A 17769-nucleotide genomic window follows, 5' to 3' on the forward strand; every position below is an offset into this window, starting at 1 on the left:
TTTGCAAACACTGTGATAGCATACTAACTCTTTAATCTTATACATTCACTTAAGGATTTCACAGAGAATTTACAAAATCTTCTTGCAGTAGTTGACCGAACTGTCCATAGTACTTTTCTGTGGTCTTTAGAGATCAGGGAAGCAACTTCATGACATACACTTCAGCTTCCCACTAAGTCAGTGAGAACAAAGAATACGGTAAGTCTTCAAGGGTAAGGCACAGGGTTCAGAGCAGTGAAGGAAAAAAACCACAAACCTCCAGATAGTTGTTGTCACAAAGTTAGAAGTTGCTAAGCAGTGTCTCAGACTGTGCAATAACAGAATCACTTGAACACTGATGTGCCAGCTTTTCACAAGATTAATTAAATATGCTTTTTCTGCTGATCATATTTTTCTGGATTACTTTTACTGTAAATGTTAATGTAGCTTGTGATTCTTGTCATTTGGAGATTTTACGCATTTTAGAAGTGGATCATGGTGTAATTATCTGTTCATTTTTGATCAGTACATTGAGGATTTTAAGCAAGCCCTATTAAGTGTCTTTTAATTTCAAGTAGCACTGCATACAGAAATTTTTAAAAAATAGCACAACATCCTTGAGTATTTTTTGGATGTTATTAGACATTATTTAGCTTCCTTTGAAAGATGTTATCCTGTTATTCTTTTTCCCATCTTCTGCTTCTCAGGTACTCATTTTTGTCATGTTCCTTTTCTCTCTAGTTCTGTGCATCTCATCACCTTTATCTTTCACTACTTCTTCCAGCTTTCTACTATCTTGCTCTAAAAAGAAGGTAGGTAATAGTCAAAGAAGAAGAAAGAAGTGGAAGCTGTACGGATTGTATGTAGGATTTTCTGATTTTTCACTTTTAAAAGTTTTGTGTAAAGTTAAGGTTCTTTTTTGAATATAACAGAGTATGCACTTGGAGGAGTAACTGAAAATAATTCATAATGCTTGAAATAAACTGTGATAAGTTTATTACTGAGTTTAAAATCACATTTATTTCTATTGTGCATGGAAACAGGAGAGCTAAAATTTTTATTAGATTGCAACTCTTGAGTCTTTACACTGCATACTGAGTTTACTGAGTTCCCCTGAGTTCTCCTCTCTGCACATTAAGGACTTCAGTTCTTACTTTTCTTTTTTTGTCTTAAATAAGGCATTATTCAAATGTTCTATGTTATTTCACTTCTGTTCTTCAAGCCTTTTTTTTTTTTTTTTTTTGGACACAGTGGTGAACACTTTTGATGTCCCTGGACTGTAAAAAGGTATTTTTGCTCTCACAGATTTGAGCAGTGTTTAGTTTAATTTGGCTTGTGGTTTTCCAACAATTTTTAAATACAGAAACTTCAAATGCAAAGCCTGCAGCTTCAGATGCTGCAGTAAGTATTCAGAAATGTATTAATTGTGCTACACTACTGGCAGGTTTAATCCTCCAGGATCATATGATCCTGCTTTATGCTGAGGTTTTAGTGAATTTTGGCTACTGATTAGCCCATCTGAAAATATGCTGCGAGAAGTTTTTAACCCTTATATAATTGTAGGGATTATTCACAGACAATAGATCATAACTCAAGGTTCTGTTTAGAACATAGTTCAGTGAAGGGTTCCAAAATGGTTTTAATGAACCCCTAAAGCACACAGCTTGTTTGTGGCTTCTGGAAGTACTGCTTAGGAATTCTGGGCAGACTTTTACTCTGTATACCACACATTATAGCTAATAATATTGTGATCTTCTATTGCGTTTTGTTTCTGTTCCGTACAGTTCAAAGAAAGTTGATAAAAAAAACAATGATCTTGCCAAAAATGAAGTTCCAGTGATTAAGTTCTAACTTACTGTGCTAGTGTTTTTATTTTTTTACTGTTTAATGTAATTGAGGAAAATCTTAGCCTTAATTGTTAATTTTTGCAGGTTTTAAAAAAAATCTAAACAGATGTCCACCATCATCTGAAACTTCAGCTGCGTCCACTAAACCTTAGTATGTTAGCTTCTGACTTTAACTTGTACTGATAAATTCTAAGTTTAAATGAAGTTGAGAAAAGATTAACAGAATTTAAAGTGCTTTGCTCTGTGAGAGTAGCAATGAGTTTCCTGCTATATTTTTAACTGAAAGTAATATTTCTAAATTAAGATGTCCTTATTTGAATACAATCTGTATTCAGATACTTAATGTGGTTAGTTTTCCCAAAACAACAGTACTAAATGTATATGTCCACCAGAGTTAATAGAATACAGATACCATTATGATTTTCAGGAAGAAAAACAATAATTGTTGGGGGGGGAGGGGCGCTGTCGGGGGAATTCTCTATATTGTCTTGTGCAAAAGAACAGCTTCACTGTTATTTTTCATTCAAGAGGCAGCCATTTGGAAAAAATGGACATGTGATATGAAAGCATGCCTTATGATGCAAAAGACTTCTTTCTTTTTAGCTCTGTTTGTATTTGTGTGTTTTGGTTTTTGAGCCGTTACCTGCAGCTGATGAGCTCCAAAAAGAGCGAAACCAGTTAGGTCCTGCAGTACTGGCTATGGTGAGGAAGACTGGAAAGTGTTCTCTGCTAGATAAACTTAAATTGCCTTTTTCAATTTCCATAATGCATCTGTTTTCTCAAGGCATAGACTTGTTGGTGGCTGAGGTGTTGGCTGAGTCTGCCTGTTACTTTCCATTCCTTCTGTTTGTAGTCTCATTTGTTTTGATGGCCAATTTCAGCAGTTGTGTGGTGTTTGTTTTTTTTGAACAACCAACTGAAGTATCTTTAAGACTTCTCAGATGAGATCATTTTACAAGTAGAATAAATAATTCTGCATTTGTTCTTTAAATTTCAATATTACCATCTTTGTTCACTTAATATTTTATTCATGAGTTGAAAATGGAGTTTTGGGGGTAGGGAGATTATACTATTGGCTTTTTATCCTCATTTTCACAGATCTTGGTGACGTAGTTTTTCCTTTAAGGCAAATATCCTTTTCTGCTCTTTTTGTTTGTTTGTTTGTTTGACTTTACATATGTCTTTGTTTTATCTTTTGCTCTTGTTTTTTCTCTGTCTGTCTTTTCTCACAGTTCACTGTTTCAAGAGATTTTGGTAGGCAATTCAGAAGGAAGCTTGAATGGACAGAAAAGTTGCTGATATCTTAAATATGATTGCTGTTTTATAAAAGAGATAGGGGTTAACCCTGTATTCTATAATGAAGTTGCAGTTAGTAACTCAAGACAGACTATGATGGTCTAAAGCTGTTATTAGCTTTATTTACAAACAGAGGACTTACATTAATTTTTCTAAGATTTTCTCATGTCTGTATAGCTATGCTTCTCGCACATGTACCTGTATTTTCTGGGAAACTGAACAGTTGTCCAGAGCTACATGAAGAGCAAAATCAGCATCTTAATTATCACTGTAACCTGTGGTGGCTACAGGTTACAGTTTCACAATATGGTGAGTTGCTTCAACAATTCAGTGCAGCTGAAGTTCTTCTAGTCTTACAAATACACTTTTGCGTACCTTATTCTGGATCTGGCATCTTGCAGGTCCTTCTAAAAGATTATTTAAATTGCTAGCACAAGAGAAAAATGCTTGCTGCAGGGTTACTGGGAAAAATCAGGTCATGAAAAGAAGAGTAGAGTCAGAGCTGGTGTGAAGGCATACACAAATTATACAACCATAAGCATGGAGAGAAGAGTTGAAAACAAAATGGAAAAGGGAAGTAAGACAACCTCCTTTTAATTGCAGTATTAGCATTATTACAGTGATTCAGCAGTCTGTGGAATGGCAGTTTCCAAGTACAGAAGGAGGATTGATTACCTGGTATGGGGATTGTGTCTGTCTTAGAAAAACAGAAAGGTTTTTAAAATAGGTAGAAGAGGATTATTTTGTCTCAACTTGAGCCCTTTTTCATAAGAGAAATACTGGTACTCCATAATCTTCTCAACATTCTTCTTTATTTTTGTCTGTGGTTATAAACTGAGCAAAAAAGGGTCAGTGATCCGGTTATTCCAAACAGCTTTTTAATAACTTATCTTATAATATTCTACTTTTAATAATGTGACAAATCTTACCTGAGTTTATAGCAACTTTACATTGTCATTCTACACATTGTTAGTGCTAAATGATTGTATGTTCAGTACTTAGGCTGAAGTCTGTCTGTCATGGTTATACCTTTTCAGCAGCCTCTACTGTCTTTGTGCATTAATTCATACACAGTTAGTGTTGCTTTTTGCCAGGCTGTTTTGTTCACCATGTTCCAGTGCTTGGTACAGGATGGGTGCGGAATCTAATTTCAGAAGCTTCTGAGGACAGTCAGTCTTGGATCAGACTGATGTTGGGTGTGGCAGCAGTTCCTATCTTGACAGTTTTTGTCTTCTTTAATACACCAAAGGTCCCAAAGAAGAAAGTACAGTGCTATGAAAATGACATGACCCTGTAGGCAATAGTACACATCAGTTCTTTACAGATGTAGGATGATGATTTTGTGTACACACAGTCATAAAATGGTTTGAGTTGGAAGGAACCATAAAGATCACCTAGTTCTAACCCTCCGTGAAAGGAAACGTGTTGTGTTTACGTGAGTTCCCAGCTCAGTGTAACCAAATACGAGCAAGCTGCTTCAAAGGAAGTCCTCAGCATTCAGATGTTGCAATTACTGGTTATGGTTAACTCATAAAAATGAGTTAGCCATGGGGAGATTTAGTTACTTTGATACTGACTTTGCTTTGCTCTGTAATCCTACTTAGTAATCCTACCTAGATTAGACTTCAGGGGAGAAAATAAAGATGCTGCCAAATCAGATTGACCCAAATGATCTCCAAAAACAATGCAAATAAAGAATTTGAATTGGGGGGGAGGGAAAGAAAAAAAAAAAGTAAAAAAAAAAAAAAGTCCTGCACTCTAAATTATCTCAAAGACAAAAAGAAAAATAGAAAATATGATTCTTAATACATCTTCACTTAAAAAAATTTAACATTTCCATCTGTTAGTAGCAATACAAATTTTCACAAAAATATCACAAAGATTATTGGGGATAACCCACTTCTCAGCAATGTAGTAAATATAAGTAACTAACACAGATGAAAATTCTCAAGAATTTTCATGACAGTTTCTCATAATAAAAATACTGTTCACTTTTCCTTTCTTATTTTAGACCTAGACTTTTTTCAATATTAATTTGATGAACTCTTTGAATATTTTGTTATACTTAAGTAGCAGTGTCTAACTTGTTTCAAAGTGAAGCAAAATATCTGCTACTTTGCTAAGATCAAGTTCTACAAGCTGTTCAGCTTGAGACAACCATTTTGTTCTCAGACTTGAGTGAGGTTGGGTGTTTTTGCTAGCTGGTGAGCTACCAAGCTGATGTTAGGTCTGCATTTTGAGGTCTTTTCTTTAAAGTTTGTAGCACATCTTGGTTTAGTACAGCAAAACATCAGATTTTAATCCCATACTGTGTAAGGATCAATATTACAGTGTTTGTTTTATTGTCTAGATGTTGTGTAAAATACAAATTTATATAATATTGGTGATAGGGGAAAAAAAGGTGATCAGGAACTTTATGAAGATGTGGATTGTGTTTTGTCACTATGTTAATAGGTTTGATCACTTGATAATCATGTTCGAACAAGTGTGGAGAGTGTTTCAAATTTCTCTTTTTCACAATCATGTAATTTTAAAATATTTCATAACTGGTAGTTGAAATTTTAGAATTTCAGCCTCATGGCTTCATCTTTCCACTGAGTTCCAGAAAGTGTATAAGTGCTACCTGTTTTCTCAAGAAGAGATCTGTTTTTAATGTGGGGAAGATGATGGTTGTTCTGGGCAGGAGTTCGATATATAGTTTTTCAGTTTACTGTCCTGTCAATTATAGTCCTCTGAAACCAAGCGATTGGGTATATGTCTTCCCCCTTCAGTATTTTAACATTTTGTATAACTCCCAACTGTACCATTTGGGTGCTATAGTTTGCGTTTGGGTGTAGTTTGGGTGTTGATAGCATGCATTAGATATTAATTGCTGTTTAGTTTTTTGAGATTTTCTGTTTGCATGTGTGCATGTGCAGAGTTCTTTTTTCTCCACATAGATCCCTTAAAATTATCATACAAAAACATTTTGTTACATCCAGTCCTGTTTTTTCTAAGGTGATCTAGCAGAATCTTCCTATTACTTGAATATATTTCAGTAAGAGTGTACACAGAACTTAGGTGACACCTGATCTTTTCTTTCATTTAGTGTTTCTGTATAGTGTTATTTGTTCCAATTAAATTGTATTAGATGAACAAAAAATAAATGTTAGTTCATGATAAGAAATGACTGGGCACCTAAATGTTTATTTGAAGTTTTCAGGCTTGTAATGCTATTTTTGTTTTGATTTCAGAATGCTCTCTTTAGTTGTATTAACAGAAATGAAAGTAAGTATGTAATGAATAGTTTCTTTTTTTCTTTAAAATGTAAGAACTTCTGGAGGTGTACGTATAACAAATCACATGGATTCAGTTCCATAGAACGGCTAGCCACATGCATAATTATTTTTGTTCAAGTGATAAGAGGATTGGACTGTTTATATAATTGCTGTAAATTTTTAATTTATGTATCTGTATTTGTTTTTTCTGCCGTATTTTGAAGATTGCTTAGAAGATCATTTCTCCTTCTGCTTTATTCACTTGATGACTGTTAAGTAACAAAATTGAGTTAGATATAGGTGAAATCTTGCACCATACAAGTGTCCTGTTGCCTGATGTCTGTCTACAGAAAATGAAATAGCAGGACATAAAGAACTCAGTGTCTCAGAATTAATTTCAGTAATAGTATTTCTCAAGAACAGTGTATTTAATAACAGGGAAAAAATATATGAATCACAATGATTTAATCTCTTTTTTTTTTCTTGAAACAAATTTTGGGATACTGCTTTCATACTTATTTGCTTACCATTGGTATTTGTCTACTAATTCAATTATAAGACAAAACTAGTTACTTTAAATAAGAACAAAACATCTGAAGATAAAATTCAGCTGGCTTGTTTGTGACTTGAACTTGAATTCGAGATGTATTTAGGGACTTTTTTCTCCAGCTAAACCAGAAAAAGATGCTTTGGCTAGTTACAGATATTTCCACTCATTCTGTAGGCAGATTATTTTAATGGAGTTTAGGAGAATTTGGTCTTTTGTGGTTTTTTTTTTGTTTGTTTGTTTTCTCCTCCAGTAATATCTTGAGCATCATTGTGTGGGTTACAGACATGCCCACTAATTTATTCCTCTGTGTAGGAAACCATAGATTTTTGTTTGTTTGTTTGTTTCCCCAGTGGGGTCAGTCTGTTGCAGTTATGCAGGTCATCATACAAACTGTCGGGAATATTGTCAAGCAATTTTTCGGACAGACTCATCTCCTGGTCCTTCACAAATAAAAGCTGTTGAAAATTATTGTGCAACTATTAGCCCTCAGCTAATACACTGTGTGAACAACTATACCCAGTCATATCCAATGAGAAATCCTACAGATAGTAAGTATAAAATTTTTTTCTTTTCTGAAAATTTTCTTTAAAAGTTTGAGGACTGTATAATTTTTATATAAATTGTTATTGTATAAGTTTATTATATAAACTGTATTGATACATTTCTATGTAACGTAAATATATTAATGTATGCAATAACCTTTGTTTGTAGGTACATTACTAATTTTTCTATTTCATTTTTGTTTTTTTTTTAATTCTACATGTCAGTTCCATTCAGAGTTGATTCTGTTTGCATTTCAAAGAAGTGATGTTATTTGAAATAGAATAGAATATAAAATAGTTTCAGTTCAAAGGCACCTACAAAGATCATTAGACTACTGTGGGGCTGACCCAAAATTGAAGACTATCATTATGAGCATTCTCTAAATGCCTCTTCAACACGGACAGGCACAGGTCATCAAACATTTCTGTAGGAAGCCTGTTCCAGTGTCAGTGTCTGACAACCCTCTCAGTAAATAAGTTTTTCCTAATGTGTAGTCTGAACCTCTCAAGCTGCAGAGTTGAGCCATTACCACAGATTTTGTCACTCGATACCAGGGAGAAGAGATAAGCACCTCCCTTTCTATTTCCCCTCTTCAGGAAGGTGTAGAGAGCAATGAGGTCACCCCCAACATACTTTTCTCCAAGCTTAAACCCAGTGTCCTCAGACGCTCTTCATAGGACGTGCCTTCCAGCTCTTTCACCAGCTTTTTGCCCTTCTCTGGCCACTTTAAAATATCTTGATATCCTTTTATATTGTGGAGCTCAGAACTGCACACAGTATACAGGGTGAAGCCACACCAATGCTAAATACAGATCACCTGTTTTGACCAGCTGGCTGTGCTGTGTTTAATGCACCCCAAAATGCAGTTTGCCCTCTTGGCTGCCAGAACACACTGCTGACTCATTTCGAGCTTACTGTCAACCAGCACTCCATGATCCATTTGTACGTGGCTGCTATCCAGCCACTCATCTCCCAGTCTGTACCCATGTCTGGCATTACTCTGTCCCAGCAGTGGAATCTGACATTTGTTCTTGTAAATTTCATGACATTGCTCCAATCTATCTAGGTGCCTATGCAAAGCCTCACCTCCCTCAAGAGTTTCAACAGCACCTCCCAGTTTAGCATCACCAGCAAAGATTCAACTCCTGCATCTATATGATTGATAGAAAGCACTGAACAGAACTGGCCCCAAGACTGACCCTTGGGGAACACCACTAGTGACTGGCTGCCAACCAGATATAGCCCCATTCAATCTGAGCTCTACCATTCAGCCAGTTCATCACCCAGTGTAGCATGAGCCTGTTGATCTCACAGTTGGACAATTCTTCCAGAAGGATACGGTGAGGGACAATATCAAAAGCCCTACTAAAATTATTATCTACCATCTTACCTTTGTCTACTGTGTGGATGATCTTATCATTGAAGAATAACAAATTAGTGAGGCAGAACTTTCTGTTCATGTTGACTGGGCCTGCTGATTCCATTATCTATCCTTTAAGTACTTTTCAGTGACACCCAGGATAATCTTCTCCATAACTTTTCCAGGTACTGAAGTTAAACTAACAGGTCTATAATTTCCAAGATCTTTTCTCAAGCCCTTCTTGTAAACTGGGATAAGGTTGGCTATTTTCCAGTCAGTGAGGACTTCCTCAGAATCCCAAGACCTTTGGTAAATTGTTGAGAGGGGTCCAGCTATAACATCCACTAACTTCCTCAGTACTACAGGATGAATCCCATTAGGCCCAGTGGACTTAAAAATATTCAGCTGGTACAACTGGTTCCTTACAATTTTGGTGTCCACAAATGGAAAGTTTATGCTCCCTTAGTTACAGTCTTCCAACTCAGAGGACTGGTCAACCCAAGGGCCTATCATTAATTAATATTAAAGACTGAAGCAAAGAAGGCATTAAATGTCCCTGCTTTTTCATCATCCCTATTTGTCAAGTGAGTATCTTCATCGAGTAATGGTCCAGTGTTTTCCATAGACAACCTCTTGCATACTTAAACAGCCTTTTTTGTTATCTGAAATACCACTGGCCAATTTTAACTCTAGTTGAGCTTTGGTTGTTTGTGTTTTCTTCCTGCAAGTGTGAACTGCAGCTTTGTAACTTTCCTGTGTGGCCTGACCTTGCTTAGAAAGATCATATTCTTTTTCTGCTCAAGTTCTATGAGTTCCCTGTTCAGCTTGTCTAACGCCCCACTTGCTTCACTTGCAATGCACTGAAATTGCCTGCTCCTGCGTTTTTAGAAGGTGGTTCTTAGAAAGTGACCAGCTCTCATGGTCTCTCCCCTAAGCCCTCAGAAGCAGGTTCCCAGGGGACCCTGCTACCTAACTTTCTGAGTGGTTTGAAGTTTGCTCTCTTAAAATCTGGGCTAAGAACTCTGCTGACCATTTTTCTTATTTCACCAAAAACTTAATTATTTAAAAAGAAAGGAAAAAAACTCCTATAACACTTTTCTTTGAAGGCTATTATGTAGCGTATCCTGGTGGTTGTTATATGCTCGAGAAATAACAGTTTTTAATTCTTCAACAGGTTTGTATTGCTGTGATAGAGCAGAAGACTACGCTTGTCAGACTGCTTGTAAAAGAATTCTAATGTCAATGAAAACAGAGCTTGAAATTGTTGATGGACTTATAGAAGGCTGCAAAACAATGCCTCTTCCTCAGGATCCACTTTGGCAATGTTTTCTTGAGAGTTCAAGATCTGTTCACCCAGGAGTCACTGTGCACCCTCCACCTTCAACAGGTCTTGATGGAGCTAAGCTCCATTGCTGTTCTAAAGCAAACTCTTCCACATGTAGGTCAGTATCTCTCTACCTGTCTTTCCAATTGTGAAAATGCTTCTGAAGTTGTTTCATGTCAGTCCTTTACCCAAATCCTACTGTGTGAGTATGTGTGAAATGAGTTGTGTGAATTCTTAGAAAGGAAGCAGGTTTAGGTAATCCAATGGGTGTAACATTATGTCCAATACTTACTACTTATCTAAAAAAAATACTGTTCTATCAGAGGAATCGCACTTTTCTCATTTTTAGAACTGGTTTAATTTAGCAGACACACTAAGTTTAATAAAACCTGTACCTTATCTTACTCCTGGTAATATCCAATATTGCAACAAGCTGAAGAAGCCTTAACCAGATGCTAATGAGAGCCAAGGGTACAATGAACAGTACAAACTGTCTTCTGTTTGCAGCATGTTATAACCCTAGCAGTATTCTGTACTATATACTGTTTAGATTTTTATCAATAAAAAATAACTCAGGGTATCCATTAATTAAATAATGAAAGTAACTATTCCTACATAAAAAAAAAACAAAACAGTAAAAATAAGTGTTATTGGGGCCTTTTTAGTTTAGAGTGGTCATCTGTCTGCTTTAAAAAGATGATTATCACATTTTAAATTCATCAATTTAACATTGATTTTTTTGAGCAGTTACTACTGTTTATATTGAAGTTTTCATTAACAAAGCAGCAGACCTGACTGCAACAGGATCTTACAGTCAGCTTCATTTTAGAGCTCTAGAATTATATTACATAGAACATTGTAGCATCAGACAGTTGATACAGTATCTTTTGCTTATATTGATCATCTTTTTTTAATTGTTCCTTCCCTCACGTTTTCAATATACAATTAATTTTAATAATACAATGAGGTTCCACAACTTCAGTTGGATTGGGGACAATTGTAGTTTGTGGGATATTGCTGTGAACAAAGTGGACCTGGGTATTGTTGACACCAGAAAACATCTCAAACAAACAGTACGCCTTTTTCAAATATCAGGGCAAAGGAAGAAGTGTTTTGCTTGTCAGTCTTTTCTGTAGCAGGAGTAGGTGTAATCTGAAGTTGAAGGATGGGATTAGCCGTTCATTGTTGTGTCAACGTGATTTATTATATGGCATTAGTTCAGGTTTTCTGAAAACTCCAGCAGCATATTTATGTTGGGTATTACAGTTTTATATTCAGAAGTCTTTCAGTCTTACTAGTTTAAAGATTTGCTAGCATTCTTAAGCAAAACTGGAAAATTTAGAAAACAGTGGAGAGTAGTTCCTTACTTTGAGCACAACATTTGGATACTCCTGCAGACTGTGTGGGCGCTAACATGTTTCTACAGTGAGTGTAGACTGTTGGGATCTGACAGAGACTATAGTCTCTGCTATAGCTGAACAGCAACTGCTTTTTTCATTTGATCTTTTTTCTTATATATTTTTTTCAGAGAGCTCTGCACAAAACTTTACAGCACAAGTTGGGGCAATTCACAGAGTTGGCAAGAATTTGATCGCTTTTGCGAGTATAATGCAGTTGAAGTTTCCATGCTGACCTGTTTAGCAGATGTACGTGAACCTTGCCAGCTGGGATGTAGAAATCTTACTTACTGCACCAATTTTAATAACAGGTAAGAGAGAGACACTGAATATTTTATAAAAGGAATTTCTGTGCTTTGATTAAAAAAAAAAATTCAGTCTTGTTTTGAGATTGTATATAGCTGTCTTTCTGATATTTTTTCAGATAATTTACAAAATCATTTTTCTTTAGAATAAACTTTTGGAATTATAGTTAACCAACGTTACAGAACTTATTAGAATAAAAGCTAACTCATGAAATTGTAAAATGTCTCATATTACTAGTATATTCCTCTGTCTTAACATATTAATAAGTCATAATTGCTGCAATATTATATATTATAAATAAGGTAAAAATGCTTGTTGAATTTACTTGTTACTTGCTAACATTTTCCTAAGAGGGTTCATATGTCTTCCTTTTGTTTCCTTATACTCTGTGGGGGAAAATGCGTAATTTAAAAGTGTTGTCTGAATTTGTAATTGCAAGGTTACGAGCTAAATAGTGTTTGAGTTTCAAAAGTACATTTAATATTTTATCAGTTAGCTTTTAGGGATCTCTGGATTTCTTTGAAATACCTAACAGACATGCCACTGTATTCTCAATAGTAAAGTATATGTGTGATAGATGCAGCCTGGGCAAAAATAAATGATAAATCAACTTGCATTAGTGATTCACCAAGAAACATTCATACAGATTTTCAGAATGTTCAAAATACTTGCTTTTAAGTCAACTTCTTTCAGGTATGAAAGGCTTAAATGATATTTGATCTAAGAGAGAGCTGAAAATGGTATTTCAGCCTTGAGCCTTAAAGAGCTCACTTTCCTTAAAGATAAAATTGAAACTGATTTTGGTCATGCTTAACTGTGGAAGGGATTCATGTCATTTTTGACACAAAAGGGAAGCCATATCAAGGTTGTAGAATTCATATGGTGAAAGCTAAAATATGTGGTGTTTGGTTTTTTTTTCCTCTTATATACATGCTATATTTTAACTTCTTGTTTTAAGACCAACAGAACTTTTTAGGAGCTGCAATACACAGTCAGACCAGGGAGCCATGAATGACATGAAGCTTTGGGAAAAAGGGAGTATTAAGATGCCATTTATAAATATTCCTGTTCTTGATATTAAAAAATGCCAACCAGAAATGTGGAAGGCAATTGCCTGCTCACTTCAGATTAAACCTTGCCACAGCAAATCTAGAGGAAGTATTATCTGCAAGTAAGTACCATGGAAGAAAGCAGTTGAGAGGTTCTGCTAAGGATTTTAATGAGAACTGAAAAGCTGCTGTAGGACTGTGTATGACTTATATTAGGAAGACATGGCACAGCAAACATGGGAAGAACATGAGCTTGCATAGTTGCTGTTGCTTGAATTTCCATCACTGTAAAGGGAAGATGCTTGCCTGCTAATGACATGGATGTATGCGCTTCCATTGTGAAGTTTATTTTTATTTTTTTTGACTCTGTGTTGTCTATAAAACTCTCTCTTCTTTTTTGGCTTTTGGACCCATTGGTGATTTTAACTGACAGAAGGCTCTGAAAATCACAAAGTTTGCTTTAAAGAAAAAATAAATTTTGAAATAGATTATTGGGTAGAAAAGAGACCAGTTAATAGGTACGGGTAGAGAGATACGCGTTTAATCTGTATTAAATGTTAAATCAGGGAAATGCTTGAAAGATACATGCATAAGAAGCCATAGAAACAAAAATCACCAAACCCAAAGTAAGTAAAGTTTAGTGTAATAAATAGTTCCTGTCTTTGTACTGCAATTTTGTTCCTACCTCTGCTACTCTTTACATGCAGGGATATGTGTGTGATTTTTATATATATATACATATACGTGCATATATATATATATATATATATATATATATATATCCATCTCTTTTGAGGCAGTAGAGGAAAGATATGGATTTGAGAAAGGGAAGAATATTAATATAAGACTTTTTTTTTTTCAAGTGATGTTCATGAAGTTCTGTTTGTTTATTTATCTGAAGATCAGATTGCGTGGAAATACTGAAGAAATGTGGAGATCATAATAAATTCCCTGAAGGCCACTCAGCTGAAAGTATTTGTGAGCTCTTATCTCCAACAGATGACTTGGAGAACTGTATCCCTTTGGATACATACCTGAGTAAGTATCAACATACGTAGGCAACAAAACTAGAAACCAAGATACGTTGAACACTTATTGTTAGTTTTAATAATTTTTGTTATAATTCATATAAAACTGTATTAAATGTGAAACATTGTTTATTTAGTATATTAGAGAAAATTGTGTTGTTCAAATTGCCATAGCTCATTACATTTATTCCTTCTTGTACTGGATATATGCGGCGAGGTTTTTAGTAGCAGTGGAGGCTGCAAGGGCTGCATGGGAGGAAGTCAGGGACTGCTCTGTCCACAGCTGGCGCAAAACAAAGCTTAAACTAAAAGAGGGGAGATTTAGGTTAGATGCTAAGAGGAAATTCTTCACTCAGAGGGTGGTGAGGCACTGGCACAGGCTGCCCAGAGAAGCTGTGGATGCTCCACCCCTGGAGGTGTTCAAGACCAGGTTGGATGGGGCACAGGGCAACCTGATCTAGTGGGTGGCATCTCTGCCTATGGCGAGGGAGTTGGAACTGGATGATATTTAAGGTCCTGTCCAATCCAAGCCATTCTATGATCTCACCCGACAAAAAGGTACTGAGCAATAATAAAACCACCAGCACAATTTATTTACAGAAGAAAAGGTGGACAATGCTTGGGAGGACTGATATCAAATAAATATCACTTAAACAATAGCATAATTTTGAACATAAATTGTTGATGTACAAAATTATGCTTTTTTTTCTGATATATAAACTGTGTTAATGTTCTTTAACTGTGCAATTAGAATAACCAAAAAATACATTAGCTACTGGGGTAATAGAACATGAGCTTAGTAGGCATGTTAGCCCTCAATGTGGAATACAAATGTATTAGTAAAATTTTATCTTAGTTCTAGATTTTATTAAATGCATCTTTTTTACATTCTTTTCCAAATCTGCTCTTCCCTTTTACTGATTCATATTACATACTTATATCTGTAGGACTTAAACTTTTTTATTGTTACAGGATCTATCAGTTTTAGACCTTCCAAATTAAATTTTGTTATTTCTTTCTTAGAATCCCACAAACTTTGAAAATAATAAAATTTTGTTTAAAGCTTCAACTGACAATGTGTCTCAACATGTGCATATTGTTCCCAGAGAGACAACGTATTAAAGCTTTGGGTGGTTCTTTCCATTTAGCTGCTTCATTTCCATGTTGTCTTTCCTTTCTTTAATCTTGTAACAGGACAATATTGCTACTGAGTTAAAGGGAAAACAGAACCAAACTCTGTCAATGATACCAAAGTTGGTTAAACATCAAGTCTACTTCAGACCTACAATTTCTTGATTATTGACTGTAACACTTTTCTTGAGTAGATTACTGGTCATTGTCAGCTTGTATTTTTGTCATGTATAAAAAATTCTTGGGAAAACAAGATAGGGAAATAAATTTTTCTTATGAAGAAACACTTGGGTCAGTGTTTCCAGGATTGAGTACTAAGCTTTTAAAGTAAGTCTACAAACTAACTTGTCATGTCAAGTTTTTAAAAGTATAATTAAAAATAAAAAAGATTTCACAGAGTTTTCAAAAATAGGATTTTACTGAACATAAGAAATGCCTTGCTTTCCTGAGGAGAAATAAACCTCATTTAAATCATATATATTATATATTCTGTTTTCAGGCCCAAGTTCCTTAGGAAACGTTGTAGAAGATGTTACACATCCATGTAATCCAAATCCATGTGCAGCTAATCAGTTATGTGAAGTAAATAGGAAAGGATGTCAGTCTGGAGAATTGTGTCTTCCATATCTGTGTGTACCAGGTAAGGGATTTGAATTTCTGTTTGCCTGAATTTTGGTAATAAAAATGTTACTGAAATTTTGATGAAAGCTGTAGAATGAATTGCCGATATTCCCAAAAAACTATTATCAACATTATCTTGTCTTTTCAAAACCTGTAGCCTGCCTTGTAGCTCCTTTCATTTATTCATATGTCCTTATTTTTATTGTTGACTGAAACATAATGTCTCATTGGAAGATATATTACTTATTTTACTTCAGAAGAAATAAATGTCCAGACATGGTCTCTAAGCATCCTGCCTGCTATTTAAAATTACAAGCATGAAGTACTGAAAACACAGTGCAGCTTGCTGCATCTCAGGGCACAGTGGCGTGTATTGCCCTGTATTTCCACATCTTATTAGCCATATCTGCATAATTTTCCTTATTGGTGAAATGAATGGACACAATCTCCCTGAATTGCCTGCCTTGAAATTAATGAAAATTAGGATGTCAGTCTTGGGAGGACATTCTGAGAGCTCTGAGAGTCTGATGAAACGCAGGGAGATCAAGGATATGTGTTTGCATTGGCAGCAATTCTGGTATTGTATTAAAAGTTCAAGATACAGTTTCTTAGGTGCAGTTGTTCCAAATCCCTCTTCATAGGCCAGAACAACTTCTCAAACTCTGTCTGGTAGTTCACAAGTAACCAGTTCAGTAACTAAGTAAATTAACACCCAAACTTTCTATTACCAGCTCTTCACTGTTACTACGACCTCTTAGTTCACTGGATTCGGAATGCCCAGGCTCAGGGCTTGAGAAGCAAGTGACATGGCATATAATTTATATCTGCCTCTCCTTTTTTCAAGTGGCAGTTGACGAAATATTTACTAAATATGAACTTAAATTTCTCTTTGTGCGTAGGCTGCAAACTCGGAGAAGCCTCGGATTTTATTGTCCGTCAAGGTACACTTATTCAGGTTCCATCATCAGCTGGTGATGCTGGTTGTTACAAGATTTGCACCTGTGGACACAGTGGATTGCTAGAAAACTGCATGGAAATGCATTGTGTTGACCTCCAAAAATCGTGCATTGTTGGAGGACAAAGAAAAAGTAAGTTTCAGAACAATTATTATATCTATACAGGTCTTGTTCTTTAAGCAGTGAAATCTGGGGTGCATATGATGATCCAGAGAATCTGAATGCAGAGTTTATCAGAAAATACAAAAGTTAATGTCTGCATCCCTATAATACTTGCTTAATTCTTTTATATGCTGGAGGGTTGCATTATTTAAATCAATACCTAACAACGACTGTCTAAACCAATGAAAGTCCTGTGCAAAGCTTGTACTTAGTATGCCATTTTTCAACAAAAAGGTCACTGACTTGCCTCACATGCCCTGTGTTTTATGGTATTTGATAATACCTAGCTTCTTTTTTGAGAGCAGAAGTTAACTTTTGAGAGCTCTGGGGACTGAGGAAGACAAAGGTTTGAGGGGAGCCAGTAGGCATCAGGGATGAAGCAAGAACAGTGAAACAACAGTATTTGTTCTAAACGTGCTGTATTTCTGAGATTTAAGCACAGTGTAAGTCACTCATCAGTTGCGAAATCAGTGATATTTTGTGTGTAAATCAACTGAAAAATATCTTGGAAACTTTTTTTGCAAACTGCTGACAAATTCCTTATTTCTTGGGTAGTTCTGTGGTTTAAACAGCTTTTTGTGCTACAGAGGCTTTCCTCTTCCATCCTCATTTGGTCAGCTGCCATTTGTCTGGGAGTACCTCTTCCACATTGCTCAATGCTGAGGATTTTACTTGTGCCCCTTTAGTATTTTACAAAAATTCTAATCATAGAATCATAGAAACATTAAGGTTGGAAAAGACCTTCAAGATCATCTGGTCCAACCATCACCCTACTAAACCAAAGTAGCAGGTAAATTTTGCTAGTAAGTCAACTGAATTGCTTCTTTGGAACTTCTGAAAAGATTATTTATTGAAACAAATGTTTGGAGTTTCCCAGCTTCACAAAGAGGTCACAGCAAGTGATTTCATAATTAACCGCATATCATCCACCAGATACATATATACAGATTGCCATATATAATC

At 35.5% G+C, this 17769-nt stretch overlaps 1 protein-coding gene across 3 annotated transcripts in view; it reads left to right on the forward strand.

Moving 5' to 3' along the window:
• LOC118249711 (reversion-inducing cysteine-rich protein with Kazal motifs) overlaps nt 1–17769 on the forward strand; it is a 121821-nt gene that overhangs the window by 86636 nt on the left and 17416 nt on the right. For all 3 annotated transcript variants that reach the window (XR_007707924.1, XM_050709282.1, XM_035549945.2), the window contains 8 exons: nt 6356–6389; nt 7280–7477; nt 10007–10274; nt 11685–11864; nt 12818–13030; nt 13810–13946; nt 15567–15707; nt 16588–16776. Coding sequence is in view for 2 of the 3 variants with exons in the window: in XM_050709282.1 (XP_050565239.1) it covers nt 6356–6389; nt 7280–7477; nt 10007–10274; nt 11685–11864; nt 12818–13030; nt 13810–13946; nt 15567–15707; nt 16588–16776 (1360 nt within the window). In the remaining variant the exon portion in view is untranslated. The remainder of the gene's footprint in view (nt 1–6355; nt 6390–7279; nt 7478–10006; nt 10275–11684; nt 11865–12817; nt 13031–13809; nt 13947–15566; nt 15708–16587; nt 16777–17769) is intronic.

Source organism: Cygnus atratus, chromosome 2 (genome assembly GCF_013377495.2).
Source record: "Cygnus atratus isolate AKBS03 ecotype Queensland, Australia chromosome 2, CAtr_DNAZoo_HiC_assembly, whole genome shotgun sequence".
In the NCBI taxonomy this organism is placed as follows: domain Eukaryota; kingdom Metazoa; phylum Chordata; class Aves; order Anseriformes; family Anatidae; genus Cygnus; species Cygnus atratus.